This window comes from Macrobrachium rosenbergii, chromosome 23 (genome assembly GCF_040412425.1).
Source record: "Macrobrachium rosenbergii isolate ZJJX-2024 chromosome 23, ASM4041242v1, whole genome shotgun sequence".
NCBI lineage: Eukaryota > Metazoa > Arthropoda > Malacostraca > Decapoda > Palaemonidae > Macrobrachium > Macrobrachium rosenbergii.
In genome coordinates this window covers 50,842,691-50,865,549 of record NC_089763.1, presented here as the reverse complement: position 1 = coordinate 50,865,549, position 22,859 = coordinate 50,842,691, and the positions used below count along the sequence as shown (strand labels likewise).

General features: G+C 39.7%; 3 protein-coding genes across 3 annotated transcripts in view; 2 read left to right on the top strand and 1 right to left on the bottom strand.

Annotated features, from left to right (window-relative positions):
- Positions 1–22,859, top strand: part of Mcm3 (minichromosome maintenance 3) — a 411,323-nt gene that overhangs the window by 232,572 nt on the left and 155,892 nt on the right. The gene's annotated exons all lie outside the window — the stretch shown is intronic.
- LOC136851617 (uncharacterized) overlaps positions 1–22,859 on the bottom strand; it is a 221,337-nt gene that overhangs the window by 64,087 nt on the left and 134,391 nt on the right. The window lies entirely within an intron of this gene.
- LOC136851120 (uncharacterized) lies at positions 14,126–14,560 on the top strand. Its single transcript, XM_067125090.1, has one exon. The coding sequence runs from the start codon at positions 14,126–14,128 to the stop codon at positions 14,558–14,560; it is 435 nt and encodes a 144-aa protein (XP_066981191.1).

Sequence of the window (22,859 nt, the reverse complement as noted above, 5' to 3'; positions counted from 1 at the left end):
CTGATTTGGTAGCATCGTCTGAGATGCGTGCCATGCGAAAATGCATGTCTGCACGCCGGAATTATGATGCCGCGTTTTGCCGCGAAAACGGGGGAAGTTTGACTGAGTCTGGCTTTGTTGGTGAGAGAGGCGTACAGACAATGCTCACAGGTTTGCATTGAGGTTCTGCTTCTGACATCTTTACTTCTCACGCACCAGAATGCATGAAAATGCGCTGTATTGAGTCTGTTAATGATGCCGATTTGGGTACGCCATATTTAGTCCGTTAATGGCACGGTTTCCGCCAGGGAGGGTGCTATCAGAGGCCTAAACTTTATGCTGTAGTTATTCTGCTAAAAGCTTTCTGATGGTCGGGTGCAGCCATAGTTAGTCCGTTAATGGCTGGACCAAAAACCACGCTACCTGTCCCTGACCCAGGGTCACCAGTGTGAGGTTCAAGAGAAATGTCAAAAGAGAGACTGATTCTTTATTATTCTCGACAGGTGTTTATAAGATAAAAAGCACACGGAAAGGTAGCGGGTGACCCGAGGGCCCCCACTGCGTCCATACAAAATTTATGTTTTCTGACAGTCATAAAAATATGTACAATATTCGTTACATGGCATATAAAAGGTAGATATACATATTGGCGGAAAGGCCGTACAATGATGCATAAGATGAGGTACATAAAGAATCTGAAATAAAAACAGGTAATATATATGACGTGATTAATGTACATCTGAAGGGAGAAACACAAGAAAGGAGAGGCGTGATTTGTCGCCCTTACAGTGTACGTTCAAGAAGAGGTCCTATTTTATCCTGTTTTAGATTTATTGTGGTACTTTGGTCTTTTCCTTGTTACAGGTCTGTAAGTTTTCCTCAAGGTGTATCAGTCTTATTTTTTTGTTGGGGTTCCAAGAACTTTAAGAAAAGGCATTTAAGGCTATATATGGGCATAGCCAATAAAATATGGTTTAAAACTAACCATTTTGTCATGTTTTCTGAGGGACAAAAAGCTTCAGGCGTGGGAGAGCACAATAATGAAAATCATTCTTTTGGCTGACATTTAGTTGTCAGTTTCTTGGCAAACCAAATAAACATCTATGAAACTCAACATGCAAAGTCATTAGTAGTTAATTGGAAGTTAGCCCTAGTGTCTTGTTATGCGGAGCTGAAATAGCCACATATTGTACATTACTCTTAACTTTTTCCTTTTGCATACACTTTCAAACTCTTATACTAGTCCCTGCAGTTTCTTTTCAGTATCCTATCCTCAATAAGTACGGTTTCATCTTTAAACATCAAACATTCCACGCTTCATGTATGACCCACCTTATTATCACACAACTCAGCACCAACACCAAATGTCTTTTCTTTGTACTCCTTCATCACTTCATCCATAAGAAAAATTAAATAGCCATGTAGACGTAACACTGCCTTATCTTGTCCCTCGTTTTTGCACTAAACCAGTCACTCTCCTGCCTAAAACTCACTTGCATCATATCATTTTTTTTTATTGCTCGCAACAGTGACACTATACCATACAGCCTCACAACCACCCCCACACTGCTCCTATAAAATCTATCATGAGCATTCTCTACGTCTCATACGTCTCATTTATAGCACATACAGGGTTCTCTCTATACTTTCAAGCTTCTTACATAACGGTTCCATAACAAATTCTCGATCTCTGTGCCCTCTTCCTACTGCTCCATCAAGCATTACCCGTGCCGGATATTAATTCCATTGCAGACACTTAATTCCATTACAAAAAGATAATTTCATTGTAGAAACCAGTTATTGCAGAGTTGTTATAAGATTCTTGTTGCTCTCTTTTGTTGGGCTGTAACCTTACCAGATTTATCCCATTTCACTTGTAACTGTAATTGCTGCGCCACAGTGATTGAGCAATAGATGGTTGAATTGCAAGCACACCAAGGTTAATTCTAGTTGTTTGAGTATGTAATAAATTAATTAAGATAATCATTGGTTTCCTGGCGACCTACCCTTTTCTTTTTATGTATAAATGTAAATCACAAGGTAACTGGGATCACTGTTTACAGTTATTGCTTACATGCTGGGAGCTGCTGCTTACCCATAAAGCAACTCTTCACTTAAATTTCATTTAGAATCTTCCAACCCTCTTACACATATATATATATATATATATATATATATATATATATATATATATATATATATATATATATATATATATATATAATATATATATATATATATATATAAATATATATATTATATCTATATTTTATATTACATATATATATATTTTTATATATACATATATAAATAAATATAATATATATATATATATATATATATATATATATATATATATATATATATATATATATATATATATATATAATATATATATATATATATGACTGAAATATTTTCTGTTAAAACAGAATTCCATCAAATATAAGGAGTCCATTAAAACGCCAGAATTTAGAAAGTTAATGCTATATTTCAGAGACCAAATACCTTAGCCAAGTCCCTGATTAATGTCCAACAAAAGCCAGTCCCCAAAGACATAGGAGTTTACGAAATCCCTTTGTCTCGACTGTGACCAATTGGTCTCTGAAATATAGCATTAACTTTCCACATTTTGACGTTTTACGGGCTCCTTATATTTGATATGTATATACTGTATATATATAATATATATACAGTATATATATGTGTATATATATATATATATATATATATATATATATATATATATATATATATATATATATACACACAGTTTCTCCGTTTGCGCTACACTCAAAAATCCTAATCCCCTCTTTGTTGAAAAAAAACCCATTAGGATTTTAACATTTAAAGGCAAAATGCTTCCAGGAACTTGACTGACGTTGATGATCTTTATTCAGTCACGCTAGCTTTTTTCACCTACCTGTCAGTCTGTGTGTGTATGTATATATATATATATATATATATATATATATATATATATATATATATATATATATATAATTTGTTTAGAATAGTATCTCCAAATGTGTGGGACGTAATTCAGCTCAAAGAAATTCAACAACGTTGAGGATTATTTTCATAGTATTGTCATTTTAAAATCTGATATGATTAATGGGTAGCATTCAAGAGCTACCTGCCGTGAAAAATGAGAAAAAATAGTCTTCGTGCGTGAGTGATACTCGTCACCCTGCCTCAGTGCGACTGTGTAGGGCAGATTACTTTTGCCTTCAGAAATCGTATTATTTGCTCGATTTGCTTGATTTCTCAGTAGGAATGAAGCGGAAAAAAATATGATTTAAGCAGTTTTACTCGTTCCTAATAGTCCTGAAGTCTATATCACAATATATTGAATAAAGACTTATCGGTGCTACTTTGGCTTCTTGTCTACGCGTCACCTACTCCGAGGTGCTAGTCCTAAACATGGCAGAAGCTCCTTGGGACGCCGTGTTTAGTACTAGCCTCTCGAGGATCGAAGTATTATATAGACCCATTTCTATATTGTGTGGTCGACAAATTATATTAATAAGCGATATTTTCGTGCGGCCGTCTACTGTACATTTACCATGCAGTGTTTGGCTGTTTAGCACTAGCACCTCGGAGTAGGTGACGCGTACATAACAAGCTAAAGTAGCACCGACTTATCTTTAATGAAAGCTTTTACTGGTATGAAAATCATGAGCCAATTAACTGTGGATATAAACAGCAAACTTATGTTTGTAAAGATCGATGTGAAGAGTATTCGTAGGCCGGAGCAAAGAATTTGGTTAAAAATGTCTCTCCATAAGAATTGTAGATATAAAAAGGTAATAAGATAAAAATTCAATAATAATTAACGTCCTAATACATAGAATGTCAGCTCTTTTGGCTTACGTTAATGACAAACAGGAAAATCTTGTCCTGATTATGACCTGTCTTATTGTAATAAAGATTTATCCAATCTTTTTAGATCAGCGACATGTTAGTTATGAGAAGACCTCCTTCTGTTTCCCATAACTCTGTGCTGTTTTTACTGTCTTATTATATTTCCCGCCGTATTAGTGGATTTTTTTTTAGTTCACTACTTCATCCTCTTATCTGAAATAATTGAAGCAGTAGCTACACTATATATTTTAAGCAAACTGCTTAAAATACATAGCGCACCTCCTATGTGTATATATTCCCTCTAGAGTGATATAAAATACACAAACACTTCAATATATATGAAAATTATATTAGTACAAAAATGAGATTATTCCAAACAAGACACAAGCCCTCTGTTGGCCGACTCGGTAGAGCTTTAGACTGTCATTCGATGGGCCGGAGTTCAATTCCCGCGGCCGGCTGATGAAGAGTTAGAGGAATTTATTTCTGGTGATAGAAATTAATTTCTCGCTATAATGTGTTTCGGATTCCACACTAAGCTGTAGGTCCCGTTGCTAAGTAACCAAATGGTTCTTAGCCACGTAAAATAAGTTTTCTTAGCCAGTAAATTAGGAGAGCTGTTAATCAGCTCAGTGGTCTGGTAAAACTAAGGTATACTTACTTTTCCAAACAAGACATAACTCAAAGTCAAGCTGTGACAATGAGAACACACGTAGCTTGTCAGGAGACAATGTACCACCTAACAATTTCATGATCAGTACGTAACCAACACGAAATTTCAACCATACCTTATTACCCAATATCACACACAGTAACACTTATCCCGTTGGCAAAATAATGTTTTAAGTTACCACAATCAAACATGACACAACTTTCAAAACAATATCACAACAAATCGTCCATGGAACATTTTATCGCAAATTAAAATAATACTTTGAAAGAAGCAGGATTAAGTAGCAACCTCGAAATAAAGCCTCCAATACGGCAGGGAATATGGCAGGCAGTAAGACAGCGCAGAATTATGGTAAACAGTGGAATGCCATCGCATAGTTAACAGATGTCGTTGATCAAATAAAGCAGTAATAAGCCAACTGCTTATTAGTGGACCCTAAGCGTTCGTAACCCGCTAAACTTCATGTGCAAGATACGATGTTTCCTTTATCATACACAGTTATATGTTGCTATGCTGTTTCCAAGACGCTATTAAAACCAGGTTGTAAAGGTGGCCAAGTGCTAGTATTTAGGATTCGTTGCTTTTATTTTGATTTACGAAAGTTAGGCTCTCAAACCATTCAGCGCTTATGACAGTGAAAAGAGGTAGTTGTAGTGGTTGCATAGCATGACGAAGAGATCCAGAAATTAAAGGAGATGAAGTACAATGATATAAAGGTGTAACTTGGAGAAAACCCCCACAGTTTCACCAGGAAGTATTAATTAGAGAGGTTGGACAGCAAGAGTGAAGGAAGGAATCGGAAATGGAGGTAAAGTAAAAGGTTAAAATGTAGGTCCAGCTACACCAAAGCGACGCTTCACGCACCCTTTAGTAATAACATGTGAGGATTCGTTGTTTGGAAAGCCATTCCAAGCATTGTTTTACAGTCAATTTCTGCCATATTGTTTCTCCATGAAGAGGAGTAATGCTTTGACACATTGATGCGGGTATTATTCTTTTCGTTAGCTTATTTGACTTAGTCGTCACTTTCATTAAACAACAACAATAACAACAGCCATTGTTAGCCCGTGTGAGCCCTTCCTGTTCGTGAGGGAGGTTAGCCCGAGTAATTCATTTCTGTCAATAATTTCGAATTTGTTTACGTAAGAAATAAGCACGCGTTTGGGTTCTGGGTCTCCCTGGGGAGCCTGAATGTGACCTTACTTGTTTTTGCTATGAAGGGTCCCTGGTTGTGGCTCGGACATAGTTGACCGAGTGCTACGCTTTATCCTTTGTGAACTTCGCAGAAGTTTATGTATAATGGTAAAATGAAATTAAACATTAAAAGGATTTCATCTTTTTTAATTGTAATAAACCCACTTCACTGTCAACAAATTGGGTGAGAAGGTCATTCAATCGTTCATCACTTTAGGACAGAAGATTTTTACCAATTCACCCATTAATTCGCATATGATGTCTTGGATCTCGATTTTTTGTTTTAAATGTGGACATTTAGGTTTGCAGTGGAACAGAAAATGCTGGGTTGTGATAGTCAGTGCGTAGATATGTGTCAACCCCTTCGATTGCCCACCTGTATTACCTTCTGTAAATATTCGTAAAAAAAATTGGAAAAATTCCTAATACTTATATTTGACGAATGTCTAGATTTGAGAATGATGATAGTTCAGGGCTTGAACAAATCTGTAAACTGTGGAATGGCAACGACCTACATAAACTTCTTTTACCCAGTAATCGTAATGTATGTTCGTGCACTTTTTTCATCATTGTCAAAATTAATAGTTCTTTTGCGAGCGTGTGTGAATAAATTTTTTTATCACACCCCCAAACTCCTCCCACAATTAGCTATTGATTGAAATACCTCGTTTACCTAAATCGGTGATTCTTAAACCTGGGGAGCGCGTCCCCCCGCCAAGGGGGCGCCAGAAGCTTCCAAGGGGGGCACAAGCAGAGTTGCCAGATGGTGCCAATTATTTGTTTAATTTGTGATGTTACTTACAAAATTGCCAAAAACGTTATCACTGCTTCCATATATTTTCTAATCATTATCTCAAAGCATGCCAAAAATTCAAAATACAAGTCAGTTTTAATTTCAAATCTTGTTTATGAATTGTCTTTTATTGTTATGATAAGTATAATAGCATACAAATAGACAACATATTGTTTATAGATTATAGTTGGCAAAAATTTCAGGGGTAGGGGGCGTGGGGTCTATTCATAATGCAGAGGGGGGCGCAAGGTAAAAAAGTTTAAGAACCACTGACCTAAATGATACACAAGCACGAGCTGTTGCTAAGATACCTGCTTTTATAAAAACAAAGTTTACCAGGTGGACTTGCACGTGACTGTACGTTCTCAAGGGCTGGTGAAGAAAATCTGTTTAATCTACTTATATACCGTTATATATTAGTATTAAGTTCATATCACGGCGAGCTATAAGGACTGTAATTCCTGTTGTTCAGATGCTAGATGAAATATCGTAAAAGAGGCGAGTAAGACCATGTTTGCTGAAGAAATGAATAATATTTTTTTCGCATACACTTCTTCGCAGTATTTGCCAACCCAATAAAATTTCAAATCAGGCTTCCTTTCATCATTATATCTGATGGAAGACTGAGACTAGAGTTAATTATGTTAAGAGGAAGGCGAGTTTTATTTTACTCAACACACTGTATCCTTTATAGCTTTTCAAACTTTAGAGAAGATCTGAATGATCAGAACTTCTATCCAGTACAATGTCTGTTCACGGCGTTCATTCACTAGAAAATTGCGAAACAAGAACGCTGATGAAGTGAATATATTAATTATTTCCACTAATTTATTAAGGATTTGCAGGAAGAGCACAGATAATAAAGATCTGAGTGTTGGGATAGTATTTGAATAGGAATTATAGTAGCCTACTAGATCAGTAATAATATTTTATTGACAAAACATCATGTGTTTTAAGTGATTGCTTCGATTTTATAAAAGGCAATTTGCATAGTTGAAGAGGATTACGTTGCCTATCCGTCTTGATTGTGATAAGGTAAGCTGTTTGAAAGTGCAGCTCTAGAAAATATGTAAAATAAAAGTCACAACATCCTGAACTTAATTGTTTTACAATATAATGAACTGATAAACCCCAAGGTAAAGCACATTAAAAATTTTTTTATTTAATGATAAACTTGTTTACTCAAAATTCATTGAGGGCACTACTCATTTATACAGATACCTTTAGGCAAATTACTGTAACTTTCGGGTAGTATCTGTTAAGTCTAATCCCACTGCAACCTTATTGTCTAATGAAGATGGCCCTAATAGGAATTGAGAAAGGTTTAGGCTCTTGTTGCTAAAATTGTTGTATTAATCATAATATCCCATTTAATTGTAACAGCTTTTGAAAAGTGCTGCTCCCGGTTTTCAGATAATGCAGAAAATGAAATCAAGTAAGGCAGATATGAAGAGGAATAGTTGACAACTGTACGGATAGACAGAGCTCGTCGAATTACTACAGTAGACTCATAAATATATGTGCATACTCGATTAGAGTACTGATGTATCCATAACTAAGCCATAAACTATAGTTTTTAGGATAGTTAATAGGAAGAGAGCTGTTGGAGATAGTTCCCCCACCTTCTAGTAGTGGAGATTTCAAGTGCTGACCGTTTGTTTCTGCTTCTAAAGCAGTTTTTGAAACGAAGGTAATTCCTTTCGAAAATATGACGGGATATGCTGCTGATATCACATCTAGTATACAAGTTTAAAACTATATTAGAGCATGGATAATATTTCAGCATAGCAGTAACCAGACTAAAGGATAAGATTCCAAACTTTTATAGCGAACTTGCTAGGCAGACATGCTAAAGTTTATTAGGCATGAATAATGTTTGTCCTTTATAGAATGGGTAATTTGTTTTCCAAGTTTCCTAAACTCATACATGAAGATTCACAGTGGACTTTCTCTTTAACTTGTCACTAATCTTGTTACTTCAGAAATGACCTCTCGGCACCAAGACAGCTTGGGACGGACAGTGAAGTGTGGTAATACTAATTAGTACTTATTATTGTGAATATTAGATAAAATTTAGCAGTGCATGACTGAGGCAAGGCAGGAGGGATGGCTGTAGATGGAATTTTGTGCTGGAGAGGCAGGAGTGGAAACAACTTTGCTTGATAAGGAAGACGTGAGGAGAGCATGCAAGGAGAAATGGAGGCAAAATGGTCCCGGGGAAATGGGTTATGGAATCCGCAGTTTTCAAGGCAGACTCTATCTCTTCCGCCTGCCTCTAGATTTGTACCTAACAGTCAAGTGCACATAAAATGCAGCGCCGGATAAAGTGTGAGCATTATCTTTTACATTAACTTACGTTACATGTTCTTCCATAAAGCGGCCACTTTCTTTTTTAACCACTTGCAGTGCATTAACGAGTATCAAATTTATTACCTGCCATAACTTGTTTTCTTAACCGAAAAAAATTCTCTTGTAACAATTTTCATTAGTTCTGTTTCCTCCTATCATTCCTTTTTTCCTCTTTTATCTGCGGCTCCAGGGGGCCTAATTGCCTATGCATGTTTTTTTTTTTTTTTTTTTTTTTTGTGCCCCGTTTGCGGAACCCATGAAGTTCTGTGAAATTAAGTCACAAACAATTTCATGCTTGCTTGACAATTTCTCTACATGAGCAACCAGTGTCTAATTCTCTCTCTCTCTCTCTCTCTCTCTCTCTCTCTCTCTCTCTCTTCTCTCTCTCTCTCTCTCTCTCTTTCTTAGATCAATATAAGTAAAAACCCAGCAAAATTATCTTGCATTTTATTCCACAGAGCAAAGGCATAAATCAATATGCAAGGCCATTATCGAAATGGTACAGATAGATAAAATCCGATAAACCAAGCCCTCAAGAAAAATAACAATGAGGTACAAAAAAGAGTGAAAATAAAATTTCGTCTCAAATAAAGAGAAGACAAAAAAAATTATGGCTCAAAAGGAAGTTCACGAAAATAAGCGAAAGAGGGGAACGAATGTATTTTCCTCCTCCTCCTCCTCCTCCTCCTCCTCCTCCTCACACCTCCACCTGTGGAGATGCAGTGAGGAAAGAATTAAATTGCGGCATTTCTAAGAATTGGAACAGAATTGGACCTGGAGACAGGCTGCAGGGGAGGAGGTCAATGGGTGAGGGGGAGGGGGAAGGGGAACGGGTGAGAGAGAGAGAGAGAGAGAGAGAGAGAGAGAGAGAGAGAGAGAGAGAGAGAGAGAGAGAGAGAGTGAGGGGGAACGATTGGGGTGAGGGAGGAAAGCGAGGAAGAGAGAGAGAGAAAGAGTAGGGGAGGGGGAAGGAGACTTAGTGATGAGAGAGAGAGAGAGAGAGAGAGAGAGAGAGAGAGAGAGAGATAAAATGGGGAAAGGGGGAAGGATTGGAGAGAGAGAGAGAGAGAGAGAGAGAGAGAGAGAGAGAGAGAGAGAGAGAGAGAGAGAGAGGAGAGAGATAAATGTGGTACTGAGAAGGAAGGATTGGAAAGACAGACAGACAGAGAGAGAGAGAGAGAGAGAGAGAGAGAGAGAGAGAGAGAGAGAGAGAGAGAGAGAGAGAAATCCTTCGAGCAGATTCTAAATTTCTCACTTAAACCATTTGGTCAGGTGAGGAAAACTCGGGGAGGAAGAGAATGAGTTCGTTCAGTCTGATAATGGAATGAAACATAAAAAAGGAATTTACACCAAAGGCCAAGCACTGGCACCTACGAGGTCATCCGGCGCTGAAAATACAAAAGAAGATGCAGATTCCACTTTTGGCATGCTGGAAAACAAAGATGGCAGAATTTATTTGCTTTGTTGAGGAGAAAAGAAGCTGATACTAAAGGCAGATTTATTTTTCCCCCCTGACCATTGTTGAAACAAAGGACGTAATTTGGTTGCTTTTGTTGAAGGACGAAAGAAACAAAGGTAATGGGGGAACTTCTTTGGCTGACTGATAACATATGCCAGAGAACAGAAGAATTCAAGTGATTTGTTCTGGAGGAAAGAAGCTGAACTGAATACGAAATCTAGGCCAAAGGCCAAGCACTGGGGCCTATGAGGTCATTCAGCGCTGAAATTGAAATTGACAGTTAAAGGTTTGAAAGGTGTAACAGGAGGAAAACCTCGCAGTTGCATTATGAAGCAATTGTTAGGAGAGGGTGGAAAGAGAACATGAAAGGAGGAACAGTAAAAGGAACGAAAAGGGTTGCAGCTAGGGCCGAAGGCACGCTGCAAAGAACCTCAAGTAATGCCTACAGTGCACCGCATGAAGTGCACTGACGGCACTATTCCTCCTAAGGGAGAAAGAAGCTGAGGAAATGGTTACAATAAATAAAGACGGAATTTTGATGTCTTCTTCAGACGATATTCAACGAAAAGGCGACAGTTACTTAAAATGAAAATCCTGGCAAAGGTTAAATCCAAAAGAACCCCCGTAGGGGATTACTGCCGTCAGTGCACCTCATGCGGTGCACTGTACGCATTACTTAAGACTCTTTGCAACGTCCCTTCGGCCCTTACCTGCAACCCCTTTCATTGCTTTTACTGTGCTTTCGCTCCTACTTCCTTTCTTCAGTCTTACTTTCCACCCGCCCCCTAACAATTTTTTCATAGTGCAACTGCGAGGTTTTCCTCCCGTTACACCTTTCAAACCTTTTTACTATCAGTTTCCCTTTCAGCGCCGAATGATCTCACAGGTCCCAGTGCTTGGCCTTTGGCCTGAATTTTATATTCCATTCCAAATCCAAAGGAAAATTACTGTAGATGACTGGTTGTAGAGATGAGAGAGCACTGGATTTATTTGATCTGCTGTGAAGGATAGAAAGAAATGGCTGGAATCTAATGTGCTGTGGGGAATGAACACAAAAAGCTTGGTTTGCTGTGGACAGTGAAGAGAAAAATATGAAATCTGGCAGTTCTTTGGAGACTGAACACAGAACACTAGTCTACTTTGCTGCGGAGGATGAAAAGGAAACATTAGTCTAGTTTGCTGCGGAGAATGAAAAGAAACATCAGTCTAGTTTGCTGTGGAGGATGAAAAGAAAACATTAGTTTGCTGTGAAGGATGAAAAGAACAGGCTGAACTGTTGTTTGCTGTTGCGGATGAACTCTGATAAGCTACAGAGGATGAGGAAAAAAAAACACCACAATTTGGTATGCTGTTGAAAATGTTACCAAGTGTCGAAATGAGGTCTGCTGCGAAACATCCAAGAGAAAAAACTGGAAACTGGTTGACAGTCGAGGACCAAAATAAAAAGACTGAATTCTGGTCTGACGTCGAGGACAGAAAGAAAAGGCTGAAATCTGGTCTGCTGATGAAATATGCACTACCTCCGGTATGCTGTACAGATATGCAGAGTAAAAGAATTCACTTGATATTTTGACTGTTAAATGCAGACAAGAGGCAGTTTTCATGTGGTCTGAAGAGAACATATGTATATTATTAGTATGAAAGATGGCATTCATTTGGACTGTATAGGATGATTCACACTCAAGAAGCAAAGGAGATTAACACAGGACACATGCTGATACAAACCAAACCTCATCTGATCTGAGGAGACGTAGAGAAAAAACTCTTAAGTCCCATTAATCACCTAAGGATATGTAAACAGAGGAAGAAAATGGCAAACTCTATTTACTTACGAAAGGTAAGATAAATAAATAAAATGAAAACGCTTTGCTTTTCAGTGCAATTACGAAAAAAAAAATAAAGAAATTCGCCTCACTGATTCACATTCAGAAAGGGTACAGTTTTATGACACGAGGCAAAAACAATCTGGAGCACCCTCCACCAGGAATACTGATGACCCTGGTAGTCGAAACGCCAATTTGTGATATGGAATCGGTCAAGTCTTCCTGAATTAATGAGACTTGCTAAGGTCGAACGGAGGAATTTAACCGACTGGTCAAAAGAAAAAATTTTGCTTTATAGGATGTTGCTCCCTTTAATAAACTGAAAAGAGTTTTCATCAGTTGTTTGCTTTAGTATTTATTTAATTCTAATCTGACAATAAAAAAGAAATTATGGAATAACAACAGCACAGCACGAGTCGAAACTAACAGCCATGAATTACAATGCTAAATTTCTAAAGACGTATAAGAAAGGAAACAATAAGTATGGCTGCATTACGTAAACATTTGTCAATATCCAAAATACTTACAATGGAAAATAACAGACAACACTTAAATCATAGCCCAGAAAGCTGACATCATCATGCTCTCCAAAGTATGTTTTCATAATAAAAAAAGTTAAAGTGTTTTATTATAAAAAAAAAGGTAACAGTGTTATTCATTTATTTTGTCATAGCTTTTCTTTTAAAATACTGTAGACTACACTGAAGATAATGCCGGAAAAACAAGTCACGAACCGATCACAGTAAACACAACCCTTTGAAAAGCAGGATTTTAATACCTTCGGGATGATCCCGTTTCCCAACAAACAAGTCTCAACAACAGCCTGAGACGTCTCAGGGAATGAGAACAAACAAGCTTTCCAACCCCCCATCCCCCCACTCCACCGGCTCCCCCAAGGCAGGCGGGCGCTCGCGCGCGTGCGAAACAATAAAAAAACAAATGACAGAAGCGAATTTCGAGTCTTCGCAAATTCTACAAATATGAAGGACTCGAAAGATTATCATAATTTGTTTTCTTTCAAAAAAACAAATGACAGAAGCGAGTTTCGAGTCTTTGCAAATTCTACAAATGTGAAAGACTCGAAAGATTATCATAAGTTGTTTTCTTAGATGTTTCTTCCCGCTGCTTATTATTTTAGTATATAGCCTACATGTCATTGTTCTTATTCATTTATCTTTTTTTACCTGCATGCGTGTCATACGTCGATACGAAAGAAAAACACGCCAAAATCTAATCAAATAAACTAAACAACATTTATCCCTGAACATCAGAGCCGCTTAAAGCTCAAAAAAAAACTCAATTATATAATAAATTCCGCAAAGACAGCCTGGAATATATAGTTACAAGTTACCACGCAATCAGATGGAAAACGACCCTGATACAAAACCACTCAAGCAGGCCAATAATGCAAGCCTAAGGGCTTTTACAATAACAGTCTATCTGCAAAATATCTGTCAGTGTCAGCAGAGGCTATAAGGGATCTCCCTTCATGAGGCTGGCGCGTAATTGAAAGGAAAGCTTGCCAGACACACAAAAAAAAAAATACAAGTAGGCCAATATTCCAAGGCTTCTGGGTTTTCGTCACAACGGCGCATCTGACTCTGGAAGGAAGGAAGGGGTATCTGACTGCGGAAAAGGAAGGAAGGAGTATCAGACTGAGAAACGAAAGAAGGAGGGAGTATCTGATTGTGGAAAAGGATGGAAGGAGTATCAGATTGAAGAAGAAAGGGAGGAAGGGGTATCAGACTGAGGAAGGACGGAAGGAAGGAAGGAAGGGGTATCTGATTGCAGAAAAGGAAGGAAGGAGTATCAGACTGAGAAAGGAAAGGAGGGAGTGCCTGGTATCTGATTGTGGAAAAGGAAGGAAGGAGTATCCGACTGAGGAAGAAAGGGAGGAAGGGGTATCAGACTGAGGAAGGAAGGAAGGAAGGAAGGAGTATCTGATTGCAGAAAAGGAAGGAACGAGTATCAGACTGAGAAAGGAAGGAAGGATGGAGTATCTGATTGTGGAAAAGGATGGAAGGAGTATCAGACTGAGGAAGAAAGGGAGGAAGGGGTATCAGACTGAAGAAGGAAGGAAGGAAGGGGTATCTGATTGCGGAAAAGGAAGGAAGAAGTATCAGACTGAGGAAGAGAGGAAGGAAGGAGTATACGATTGCGGAAAAGGAAGGAAGGAGTATCAGATTGTGGGAGAAAGGAAGGAGGGAGTATCTGGTTATGGAAAAGGAAGGAAGGAGTATCAGACTGAGGAAGAAAGGAAGGAAAGAGTATCTGACTGCGGAAAAGGAAGGAAGGAGTATCAGATTGTGGAAGAAAGGGAGGAAGGAGTATCTGATTGTGGGAGAAAAGAAGGAAGGAGTATCAGATTGTGGGAGAAAGGAAGGAGGGAGTATCTGGTTGTGGAAAAGGAAGGAAGGAGTATCTGACTGAGGAAGAAAGGAAGGAAGGAGTATCAGATCGTGGGAGGAAGGAAGGAAGGAAGAGCTGATTGTGGAAGGAAAGGAGTATCTGACTAGAAGAAAAGAAAGCAGCTTAAAATTCCACCGGGCGAAATGAGCTACCCAGCTGCCTGGAAAGAACAACAGTTATCTGAGGGTAGATGGGAAATTCGACCAACAGCGAACAACAAACGGAAACAATTGCAAGGGAGGACGGGGGAGAGAGAGAGAGAGAGAGAGAGAGAGAGAGAGAGAGAGAGAGAGAGAGAGAGAGAGAGAGATTGTGGTCAGATGAAGGTGAACTTGTGCCAACGATCCTTGCGCGTACAAGCAGGTCACAGAGAGAGAGAGAGAGAGAGAGAGAGAGAGAGAGTACTGGAAATGGTTGCCTAACATGAAAAAAAACCCTCTATAAAAATTGGCCTGGTCTTCTCGGAATCCTACAGAAAAGGGGGGATACTCCTACAAAAAAAAAAATTATGCTGGCGAATACAAAAATCTTCCCATGGAAGTTAGCATGTTACAACGCCAGCGATACTTACAAACCAAAACTCACAAAAACGTATATAATTTTATTTGTAATATGATCGGATGCATATAAATACACTATACGAGAAAGGCCATTGCTTTTATATATATATATATATATATATATATATATATATATATATATATATATATATATATATATATATATATATATAGACAAAATTATCTAAAGAAAGAGAAACAATGGAGTGCTGCAAGGCCTTTCGACTTATCGTCTGCTAAGTAAAGGACGATAAGTCGAAAGGCCTTGCAGCACTCCACTGTTTCTCTTTCCTTCGTGGATTTTGTCTTTATTTATATATATTCATCATGTTCCATATTTTCATGATTCAGTTATATATATATATATATATATATATATATATATATATATATATATATATATATATATATTATATATATATATATATATATATGATATTATAATGTATATATATATATATATATATATATATATATATATATATATATATATATATATATATAATGCCTCATATTGTAACTACACATTAGCATATGATTTCATAGAATGAAAGATCATTGATACAGCATATATATATACTTTGACTTCTAAACCAAAGAGAATCCGACGCGCTAAAAACAATCACTTAGTGATCAAGATTTGAACCAGCACCAGAAATAACTTCCAAGAGCTGGAAGCTTAATGAAAAAAAAAATTGTAACAGTGCAAGCAACTGCTGCTGCCGTTTTCTGGTTGTTTCTGAAAGTAATACTTGCTATTAATAGTAACTTACAAATAAGTAAAACACGGGCCGAAGTTTCTTCGGCGCAATCGAGTTTTCTGTTCATCGTATAATCAAGGCCACCGAAAACAGATCTATCTTTTGGTGGTCTCGGTATAATGCTGTATGAACCGCGGCCCATGAAACTTTAACCACGGCCCGGTGGTGGCCTGGCCTATATTGTTGCCAGATGCACGATTATGGCTAACTTAAACTTAAATAAAATAAAAACTAAAGAGACTAGAGGGCTGCAATTTGGTATGTTTGATGATTGGAGGGTGGATGATCAACATAGTAATTTGCAGCCCTCTAGCCTCAGTAGTTTTTAAGATCTGAGGGCGAACAGAAAAAGTGCGGACGGACAGACAATAGTTTTCTTTTCTGAAAACTTAAAGCAATACATACAAATATATAACCTAAACATTATATAACTTTAGTCCCGAAAAAAAAACTTAATCACTTTAGTCCCGAAAAAAAACTTTGATCACTTTAATCCCGAAAAAAAACTTGATCACTTTAGTCGCGAAAAAAAAAACTTTGATCACTTTAGTCCCGACAAAAACTTGATGAGCTTTAGTCCCGAAAAAAAACTTGATCACTTTAGTCCCGAAAAAAACTTTGATCACTTTAGTCCCGAAAAAAACTTGATCACTTTAGTCCTGAAAAAAAAAACTCGACACTTTAGTCCCGACAAAAACTCCTGACGCTGTAACTTTCACAGTTCAGAGGAAGTTTGAGATCTACGCTTCCAGATCTTCAATAATTTTTTAAAATTATCTTTTTACACCAAAACGCTGTGCACTCTTTCGTTTCGAGGAGTTGAGAGCCTCTCAGAAGAATAATATGATTTTCATAAACTCTGCAATGCTAAATTTGTTGCATTCAAAGGCGGTTATCTCCATCTGCTGTCTTTGGAACGGAAGCATTTCGGTCCAAATCAATAAACTTGAAGCACTGGCGGGAATGGAATGGATCCTTCAGTAACAGCTACTGAAACAGAGGTGCTGCTTATATGAAGAAAAATGATTCCCGGGTGTGTTTTTTGCAATTGGAGCCTCAAAATTTCAGTCGAAGGTGCAGTCCATTACTACCCTAAAACAATTCTTGTATTTTACTTACGTTTTTATCTAGTTATTTGTTAATCCCTGAAAATTATTTTTTCTTTTCTAATGACTGATCTCTTCTTATTGTATTTCCTATTACCTTCTGTTAATTCTATGAACACCATAATATTCTTTGGAGGCTTGAATTTCAAGTCAATGGCCCCAGTGGGCTTGCTCCACATGAATGGGGTTCATCTTCTGAATAATAATAATAATAATAATAATAATAATAATAATAATAATAATAATAATAATAATAATAATAATAATAATCCTTTTACTCCTTGTGAAGATACGTCTAATGGCCAAGAGCGTGTGTACTAAATTTAGGTGTAGCCCTAAAACATTTTGCAGAATTATGCCTAGCATGCGATTCTGATCGATTGTTGGCGAACCATTTAAACCGTCATTTATCTTATTTCATCATAAAAATGTGAAAATGCAGACGCACACATATTATGAATCAGAAGATTAAACTTACATTAACATCCACTTCATCTGGATATAAGTAAACACGAATTTTGGCATTAACTCTTCACTAAAAGAGGACAATACAATTACTTACTCTTTTTCCTTTGAATACCATTATTAAAGGGAAATAAAGGGAATTAAATATTTCGTGAAATTCTTTCAGCACTGACGAAGGTTTCGTCCAAGAGAACAACAAATCGAATTTAAAAATTCCAAACAATGGAAAGAAAAACAATAGCCAGAATATCTTCTATGCATGACAAGTTACGTAAAAAAAAAAAAACTATTTCCATCTAAGAAAACAAAACAAAAAAATGGACCCTCTTTCCCCTTCCACTCTTCCCTGTCAAAATCGAGAGCCAAAGTGTAAAACAAAACACGATGAAAATAAAATTCGCAAACCATCACAAAAAAAATTGTGTAGAAAAAAAACACGATAAAAATAAAATTCGCAAACCATCACAAAAAAAACTTCATCAAAACCTTATAAAAAAAAAAGCACGACCAAAATAAAATTCGCTAACCATCGCAAAATAAGCTTCATATCAAAGTTTAAAAAAAACGATTAAAATAAAATTCGCAAACCATCACAAAATAAGCTTCATCAAAGTTTTATAAAAAAAAAAAAAAACGATCAAAATAATATTCGCAAACCGTCACCAAAAAGAAGGCTTCGAAGTTAAAAAAAAAAAACGATTAAAATAAAATCCGCAGACCATCAAACATCCGCCCCAACACACAGTGGGGCTTAGAGATACTATTTTTCTCCGCTTAGAAGCATCACAGTAGCAATCATCTCTAAACACACACGCACACTGTACTATCTCCCGTCGTGATGGTGGAGGTCTGGGGGGGAGAGGGAGAGGGGGAAAGGGGGAGAAGGACTCCTAGGTAGGGGGAGGGGGGCAGGGAACCCAGAACAACAGTTTCCTTCTCTCCTTGGCAATGGGAACGCAAGGCTTCCTGCTCCAGGAGACACCACACTCCCTCCCACCCACTCCCCCCTCATTCCAGGCCCTACTCCAACATCCGCTCCCTCCCTCTACCCCCCACCCCCCAACGACCCCCAGTTAAACGTCGAGGAGCTTCCGAAAGCTTGGTAATTAAGGCATGAACCTCCGGCACTCCCAGACAAAAGAACATATACAACGACGTCTGGAGGTACGAGAGAGAGAGAGAGAGAGAGAGAGAGAGAGAGAGAGAGAGAGAGAGAGAGAGAGATGTTGCATCACGTGCGTTGAACACCATGACGCAGTTGTAGGATGAGAGAGAGAGAGAGAGAGAGAGAGAGAGAGAGAGAGAGAGAGAGAGAGACTGTGCGCCCCCACCTGATGGAGGTAGGGTTGGTGAACTTCTCGACAGCCTCGACCTTCGACAACATTGGGCAGACGCCCCATGGCGATATCTCGTGGCCCAGGAATTCCATCTTCTCGATGCCGAAGGAGCACTTGTTGAACCTGACGATGAGGCCACTCTCCTGCAGGCGCTGCAGGACCTTCCGGATGTGCCGCAGGTGTTCCTTCTGGGATCTGGAAAAAATTAGGATATCATCGACATAGCAGACACAGAAGTCCAGGTCCCCCAGGATGCTGTCCATCAACCTCTGGAAGGTCGCATCCACGTTCCTCAGGCTGAAGTGGAGAAGGCGAAGACATAGGACCCGAAAGGCATGACGATGGTGGTTTTGGGAATGTCTTCTGGCTGCTACTGGTACCTGAAAATATGATTTTCAGAGATATAACTTTGAGAATATTTTGGCCCCGTGGAAGGAGGCCGTTAGGTCCTGCATGTTTGGTAGAGGGTAGTGGTCAGGTTCTGTGGCGAGGTTGAGCCGCCTGTAATCGCCGCAGGGCCTCCAGGTGCCGTCCGCTTTCTGCACCATGTGAAGGGGGGAGGCCCACGGGCTGGGAGCCTTTCTGCATATGCCCATCCTTTCCATCTCAGCAAAGGCCTTTTTGACCTCCTGAAGGTGCTGTGTGGGAAGCCGTTGGAGCTTAGCGTGCGTCAGGGGCCCTTTGTTTTGATGTGATGATATATCTCATGTTTGGCAGGGGTCCTGGGCACCTGGCGAAGCTCGGGTTTGAAGACTTCTAGAATTTCCTTCAGGAAGGAACCATACTGGTGGGGCGCAACGGAACAGACGGCGGGCTCCCTGGGGCGTGGTGACAAGGGCAGGGACTGGCAGGACTCAGTGTCCAGCAGGGGTTTACGGCCAACGTCGACTGCCAGTCTGAAGTGGGCGAAGAAATCCTCACCCAGGAGTGGGGTCCTAATGTCTGCGACGATGAATTTCCACCTGTACCTCCGGCCAAGGATGGAGATCGACAGGAGCTTGGTGCTGTAGGAGAGGACGGGGGACCCATTGGCGGCTGTCAGGGAGGCAGTCGGGTCCAGTGGACATCTGTAGTCCTCTCTTGAAGGTGGGAACACTGACCGCATGGCTCCGGTGTCAATCAACATCATCCTACCGGAGACAGTGTCGCAGACGTAAAAGCCTACTGGTGCGAGGCCCCTGGGTGTTTCAGTTGCTGCTGCCATGGCAGCCTGTGTGGGTGGCCGCCGCCACCTCCATTTTTTGGAGGGAAGAAAAGGCAGGGGGCTTCGCATCTCTGGGAGGCTTTCCCGAACCTCTGGTGGTAATAGCAAAGCCCCGGCCCCTCCTTCTTCTGCTGGTGGGATGGCTTCCTCTGGACGACGACGTTGACGGCCTCCGTGGTGGGGTCCTCCGCCTGGAGGCAGTTGATGGGGTGTGCAGGCGTGGAAACCCACTTTGCCGCCTTCGTGGAGTCCGTCAGCTGCTGTGTCACCCTGATCAGGTCCCAGGTCCTCAACCGGCAGGGTGTATGCCTCTGTGATCTGCCCACGGACCTCTGGCAGTGGCTGCCACAGGAAGATCTCCCTCGACAGGCTGATTCCTTTGCGCCTGCCGCTGCTGTCAGTCTCGGGGAGGAGGAGGAGGTCCTGGAGGGCATGCCACGTTTCCAAGAGGTTTCCCTCCTGCTGGGGGTTGAGGGCGAGGTCGAGGGCGCGGGCAACTCTCTCGGAGACTGGCAGGGAGCAGGTCTCGATGAGAGTGGCTTTTAACTCCTGGAAGGTGGCGGGGCTCGACGTCGTCATTAACCACAGGGCGATCTTCTTGTAATTCTCCTCCGGGAGGGCGTTGATGGCGATGTCTGCCTTCAACACCTCGTCGGTTAGGCCTGCCACCCTGAATTGCCCGTCGACCCTGTAGATCCAGGACGCTGCGATTTGATGGGGGAATGGCGGCAGCCTTATGCTGAGGGCTGCCTTTGGTTGGTCCGTGAGGCGGGTCATCGGGCAGGGTGCAGGTACCAGCATGGAGGAGCGCGCGGGAGGGGGTTGCACGAGGGAGGCGTCTGCCTCTGAGAAGTTTGCGGTAATTTGTATGTGGTTGGGAATGACTGCGTCCATGCTTATTCCGCGCTCTCACTTGGAGTGTGAGGGAACACTCATGCCAATACACGCTTGGGAGCGTGCCGTGTGGGTCGGCTAATGACGCCAGTGACCTGCCGACGAGGGTCGGTAACGCCCGAACGCTTTGTTAGAGCGCCATAGTTAATCGGTTAGGGGCGTGGGTTGGTTCATCGGGCCAAGACTTAGTCGCCATTTGGGTCCGTCTGGGAAACACCCCATGGGTCACCCCTGTGAGAGAGGTACGAAATAATGAGCAGGAAGACAAGTACTGCTAGTTTATTGATGAAGCAATCCGCTTATAAAGCGGCGTGAGGACGTCTACGTATAACGCAGAGACAGCAGGTACAAAGATTTACAGGTGACCTGAGGTCAAACTATTTCTCTACAAAAACAGGACAGGTACATACAGTAAACATAATGATTAACAATGTCTGGTCTGTTACAAAAATACTCTGTTACATATACATAATGCATGGTCACTTGAACAGACAATAAAATATACAATTCACAATAATGATAATAATATGTGTTTGGCCGACCCCAGGTCGCACGTGAAGGCACCGCAGAAAATGGGATGTTCATTACAGAGAATGCATTGAGCGGGGACTTTACACGTCTACCGAGGTTTAGTTTCTAAATTATTTCAAAGCAATAGTAAATATCTTGGTAATTAACATTTTGAATAACGTACGAAGCCTGTGTCGGCTTCCCGTGTGCTGTGTGATTCGTTTCCTATTTGAGATATAATTTAGCTGGGGGAATTCCATTATTCATGCATTTATTAGTGGTGAGTGTTTATATGTAAATAATTGTGTAAATAAAGTAGTTAAGAAGTCAACATTTTAAAAACTGTTGTCTCATTGAGCCTTCCCTAGATTGTAGACGTTCTCATAATCCTTCGCAATCCTATAGCTGATAACATCAACAAGAAACAGTGCGTTGTGATTAGATTTCACAACAGGTAACGGCTAAATCGTTCTAGATCGTCATCATCTAGAGCAGCAGAGGCATTGTCTGTATGCATTACATCTTTTTTTTCGAAAAATGCATTTCCCTTTCGGTAAAGTCTTCCATTAATGTCTTCACTGTATGTCCTGTTCAGCTAGGTGCTTTTCGTTTACACATTTATAACAATATACATTAGGGGTAAAGAATGTTATCCTTGACTGTTCTTGTCCTATTCAACAAAACAGTTCCTTTCTTGGCGAAGGCTGCTTATTTCTTATCTATTCATCTTTTTTTTATTTCGTTCAGATACTGGTTCTGTCAACTGTTTGTCCCTATCAAGGGGCACGTATTTTTTTTATACAAATTATTTCCACTTTAATTCCATTGTTGTGTGAAGTTACGTGAAAATGCAGACCAAGAAAATCACGGCAATGTTTACACATCGCTGCTTCTTCTCCCCTTACCAGTATTTAGCAAGATTATAAGTGGCAATTAAAAGATGGTATGGTGTGAAGAAGGTGTGCGTTAACGAATAATTTCTGCCGAAAATCAGTTAAAAATCATTCGGAACAAATAAAAAACCACTAGTGAAACCATATTTCGATGCTGATTTAAGCATAGAGTTTCACGGGGAATGTTAACCCCATAATATAACTTGAAATAGCATGGAGGTACTCTAGTTATGGGCCAGTGAAAATAAACTTCTGATTATCATTAGCATCATTATCTGAATAATTATTACATTTTGTTGTAATTCATAACCGTGAAGTAGTATTATAAACGGTAAAAGTCTTAACTCAACAGAAGAAACTTGACAGTTTCTTAGCTGAATACTGACCATAGATACGTGACCCTGAAAACATCAGAACCGATAAATTCACGGATCTTACAGCAAACAAAATATAGAAGGCATCATATGATTGGTTAAGTAACGAGAAACTTCACAAAACAGTCTCAAATGGCTAAGTTAATATCGAGGGGCCTAAAGCTCAAGAAATAGTCCATGAAAAATATGTTAACAAAATAAGAGGCATTATT

What these genes read in the sequence shown, in the direction of transcription:
- LOC136851120 (XM_067125090.1), top strand. Translation starts at nt 14,126, where the DNA reads ATGGAGTATCTGATTGTGGAAAAGGATGGAAGGAGTATCAGACTGAGG.